Raw genomic sequence first — 4,579 nt, 5'->3', positions numbered from 1 at the left:
AAATCGTGGCCGGAGTCGCACCGACGAAGACTTCTAATCTCATCAGAAATCTGAACGGACCGTCATTAACGACGCAAATCTCTGCGAAAGCAAACGAGCAATAAAAAAGGGGAGAAAATCTCGTTCTTCGATACTCCGACATTCCATTGTTTACTCTGTTCTCGAGCTTGTACTTCTGCTTCTTAATCGCACTTTTTGAAGTTCAAATCAACTGAAGAAGCTTCGTTCTTCTCCGTTTTGAGCGGCATCGGATTGTCCGGCGGTTCGAGTTTCTGCTCAATAACTTGCAAGGTTAAGATTCTGGAGTTTGTTACTGGACTCATCGATTTGTATTGAGCATTCGTAGTTTTACTGTGCATTTTTTTAATGTTTGATGTGAAAATGGTGAATTGTTGGAGTGTTTAGTAGAACAGACCGTACGGAGTAAGTTTTTTCCGAAAGGGAAAATAAAGATGGGGGAAGAAAACTGGGAGAGAGGAAATGTGGTTTAGTTATTTGATTGGTATTAATCGTGAATGTACAGGATGTTTGGTTTCGAGTTTTGACTTTTTTGGTTTCTAGGGTGGAGGTGTTCCCCACTACAATGAAGGACGGGCATTGATTTTGGTTAGGCTTGAATCTGGGAAAGCTGATCTATAATAAGCAGATGTCTCTGGGGTTGTTTACAGCTTCTGCCAAAGTTTTTCTGTGAGTTTTTGCCCAGATGGGGACACCTCGCCGCAGGTGAGTGAATTTGAAGTTTGAACGGCTTAAGTTGCTGTTTCATTTATCTTCCCATATGAGATCAGTGATTTTGCTGATGAAACTGGAATTTTGAAATTTGAACTGTTAATTTAATGTTATTCTCTGGTTGCAGCTCAACTGTTAGAAAACCCAATGAAACTATGAGGCTTGTAGTAACAACTTTTGTTGGGATTGTATTTGGGTTCTTCTTAGGTGTTACCTTCCCCGCACTGTCATTGACAAAAGTAAGCTGATTGCTCGTGGCTGTTTAGCTTGTAAATGTTTGTTCTGATCTTAGTCTTACATTTTGAGGTTTCTTATTCGCAGATAAACTTGCCATCGAGTCTGTTCCCTTCCATTGATCTTAATTATATAGAGGACAAGTACTCTGGTCTCTCAACTCAAGCTTTGTTAAATGTCTTATCTTCCCTGAAGGGCACCAGAGGTAGCTCTTTCAAAGACAATAGTACAAAGGTAATTCATCAATCAAATGTAGTATGTGTTTGCAAGGGCATTTCTTGGATTCTGAATTTCATCAATAAGTTGAGGTATTGAGGGTCAGCAGCAGTGTTACTGATAAAAGCTATCTTATTGCTCTTACATGAGATGAACACATGCTTTCTTGGAAGAGTGATTCAGTGAATCAACTGTCTCGTGTTGCTCTCATGTTCTTAGTGATGATGTTACAGATTTGGGTTCCGACAAATCCCCGAGGTGCCGAGAGGCTACCCCCAGACATTGTTACAGCTGAAACTGATCTTTACCTTCGACGACTTTGGGGCCTACCCAGTGAGGTTTGTGCTTTCTTCCATAGCTTGATATATGCTAGAGTAGTCATCTAGATATCAAATAACTCTCACTATATTAAGGATTATGGTGGTTTACTTGAACATTATGTTAAAATAATGAAAAGTGAACTTTAAAGAAAATTAGCTTCCTTTGAAGTTAATATTCAGTACATCAAAAAGCTTGAATAGAAAACATGGACAAATTTGCTGAAGAAATAAGTATACCACCATCTACAATGTTCTTGACTATTCCCTCTTCATTTCCTACTTGAAAATTGTGAATGCATAATCTGGTAAGAGTGATCCTAAAAATGAGGCTGACCATTACAATCAATTCTTTTCAATTTGAGCATTATGTGTGGATTCCCATTGTTCGGGCCATATCTTGTCTCCCCCTTACTTTTTTTTTTTCCTAAAAAAAATTATTATTATAAATAGGCCAAGGCTACATATTGCATCCCTTTGCTTAGTTGTGTTTACTTGTTTTGCAGGACTTGATCACCAAGCCAAGATATCTTGTTACATTTACAGTTGGCTATGAACAGAAAAAAAACATTGATGCTGCAGTGAAGAAGGTTTGTCTGAAGTCTTACCTCTTGCCCTAAACTAAATATTGTTAGTCTCATGTCCATTTTCTATGAGTTTTATACATAACTGCATCTTCACTGCTTAACACCTCTCTGCAGTTCTCAGATGACTTTACCATTGTATTGTTTCACTATGATGGTCGGACAACCGAATGGGATGAATTTGAGTGGTCAAAGAAGGCCATCCATGTCAGTGTGTTGAAGCAAACTAAATGGTGACTGTTTCTTGTATTTGCATTAATCATTATATTCAGTGGCATTCAGGCAGTCATGATTGCCTGATTTATTCATGTAGTGTTCCGCCTGATAATTGATTCTTTATGTTGAAAGGTGGTATGCAAAACGGTTTTTGCACCCCGACATTGTAGCACCCTATGACTATATATTCATTTGGGATGAGGACTTGGGGCTTGAAAATTTTGATGCAGAGGAGTAAGTATTATAATTCTTGCATCCTCAAACAAATTAGAACGATGTTCTTGGTGAACTTAGATTTGTATTCCTGTTGCAGGTATATTAAATTGGTGAAGAAACATGGCTTAGAAATTTCACAGCCTGGTCTAGCACCAAATAGTGGGTTGACTTGGCAAATGACAAAGATGCGAGAAGACACTGAAGTTCACAAGTAGGGATTTTAGAAGATGCCATTTGTATTGAAGCCTAAGTGGCATTTTTGCTTTTCATATAAATCCAGACACTTACACCTTTGATTTCACGCATTTTCGATGCCTCTGCTTGCAGAGAAACTGAGGAAAGACCTGGTTGGTGTGCTGATCCACATCTACCACCTTGTGCAGCGTATGCGTCCCGAACAATTTTCATTAATTACTAGTGCACTTTTCACTTAATAACCTCTACCCTATTTGATATGTGTAGTCTTACCACTTAATTCGTTAACAAACAGGTTTGTTGAGATCATGGCACCTGTATTTTCTAGGGATGCATGGCGTTGTGTCTGGCATATGATACAGGTTATGACTTCTGACTTCTTTTTCTCTATCATTCTTTAATACCACGCCCCTGACCCACCCTGCCCCTGGTTCTCAAAAAAGTTGTATGGTCAATCCCATATGGGTGATAGAGATCTGATGTGCTAGCTCTTTGATTGCAGAATGATCTGGTTCATGGATGGGGTCTTGATTTTGCTCTTAGAAAATGTGTTGAGGTTAGTATTTGCAGCGAGCATTGGTTTGATTTGATTTTTCACCATAGTTTTTAATATTGTCCTTAATGCCACTGTAAACGTATGCAGCCTGCCCATGAAAAAATAGGAGTTGTAGATTCCCAGTGGATTGTGCATCAAACTGTTCCTTCACTCGGGAACCAGGTATATCCAGATCTCATCTCAAATGCATTGTCTACAACCTTTTGAGAAATGGACCGTAATCTATTGTAATTTTTGAATAGGGTAAAGCAGAGAATGGCAAAGCACCATGGGAAGGGGTATGTTGCAAGTCATTTAGCCGTCATACTTTCATATTGATTCATACGCCCTCTTTTTAACTTAGCAAATATCGATATATGCATGAACATTAACTTTTAGAACCAGTAGAGTGATTTATGGAAAACTAATATGGTGGCTCAGGTAAGAGAAAGGTGCAGAAGAGAATGGGCAATGTTTCAGGATCGCGTGGCTGCTGCTGAGAAGGCCTATTTCGAGGCAATGGGAATCGATCCACCTAACTCCACAACTCGTTAGGCAGACAGACAACCCACCTGAGCGGAACAATGTGAGGCTATGCAGGGCTGCCAAACCCTTTACCTAGTAGAGTTGACTATAGTAGGTGGTGCTCCATAGGTTGAAAAAGTCAATAGTTCCATTAATTCAATCTAGTTTTGATGGCAGCCCCTACAAGCATCTTGTGTGATGTTGATGATGTAGTCTTTGAATGTTTTGTTCATTTTCAGTCTCTCCAGCTCTTACTGCTGGGCGTGTGTATGTATTATCTTGTTGAATTTGATATCTGAATTTTTTTATTGAATGAATTTTTGAGCTTTTTAGCCAAAAAAGACTGAAGTCTTTTTACTTTCTTGAACTTCATTGCAAGGAAACATTTTTCTGATATCAAAGAATCTGATGATAAAGAAACCTTAAACATTTTCTTAAATAGGGAACAGTAGTTTACACTTCTTTATGTGGAAAAATGGAAAATGGTTGGTGCTACATACTAAGAAATATTCCACATTAAAAAAATAATAACAATAAGATAGTAAAGACTTATAAAGTAAGTTCAAATAATATTCCCATGCCTGTAAATAATGTAAAATCATGGTCCTATGTGATCTATATCCTCATAAATGAAAGGAGAAGTATGTAAATACTCTACAAGTATCCTTTGGTTATTGCTTCTTCCAACTCTTGAAACTCCCAAGCATCATTTGCTTTGTATTCTCCTGATATGGAGGTAACAAACCACAATTAGCTCAGGGCAAGCCAAATCAGCATGGGGTGAGGTATTTGGTGGTTTGGAGGGGGGGGGG

General features: G+C 38.5%; 2 protein-coding genes across 2 annotated transcripts in view; one reads left to right on the top strand and one right to left on the bottom strand.

Annotated features, from left to right (window-relative positions):
• LOC116021291 lies at positions 1–4,108 on the top strand. The gene is made up of 15 exons (XM_031261917.1): positions 1–291; positions 562–723; positions 857–968; positions 1,051–1,197; positions 1,413–1,517; positions 2,003–2,086; positions 2,198–2,313; positions 2,429–2,530; positions 2,610–2,723; positions 2,840–2,896; positions 3,003–3,069; positions 3,210–3,263; positions 3,351–3,425; positions 3,506–3,541; positions 3,684–4,108. The coding sequence occupies exons 2-15, from the start codon at positions 704–706 to the stop codon at positions 3,795–3,797; spliced, it is 1,203 nt and encodes a 400-aa protein (XP_031117777.1). The 5' UTR covers positions 1–291; positions 562–703; the 3' UTR covers positions 3,798–4,108.
• A 68-nt stretch (positions 4,109–4,176) lies between these two features.
• The window catches only part of LOC116021146, a 4,936-nt gene continuing 4,533 nt past the window's right edge, over positions 4,177–4,579 (bottom strand). The window contains exon 9 of the mRNA XM_031261757.1: positions 4,177–4,492. Within this exon, the coding sequence (XP_031117617.1) occupies positions 4,422–4,492 (71 nt within the window). The 3' untranslated portion in view covers positions 4,177–4,421. The remainder of the gene's footprint in view (positions 4,493–4,579) is intronic.

The sequence above is a fragment of the Ipomoea triloba genome, chromosome 5 (assembly GCF_003576645.1).
Source record: "Ipomoea triloba cultivar NCNSP0323 chromosome 5, ASM357664v1".
NCBI classification, from domain to species: domain Eukaryota; kingdom Viridiplantae; phylum Streptophyta; class Magnoliopsida; order Solanales; family Convolvulaceae; genus Ipomoea; species Ipomoea triloba.
Note: the sequence above shows the minus strand (reverse complement) of the source record. Positions and strands in the feature narration are given on the sequence as shown.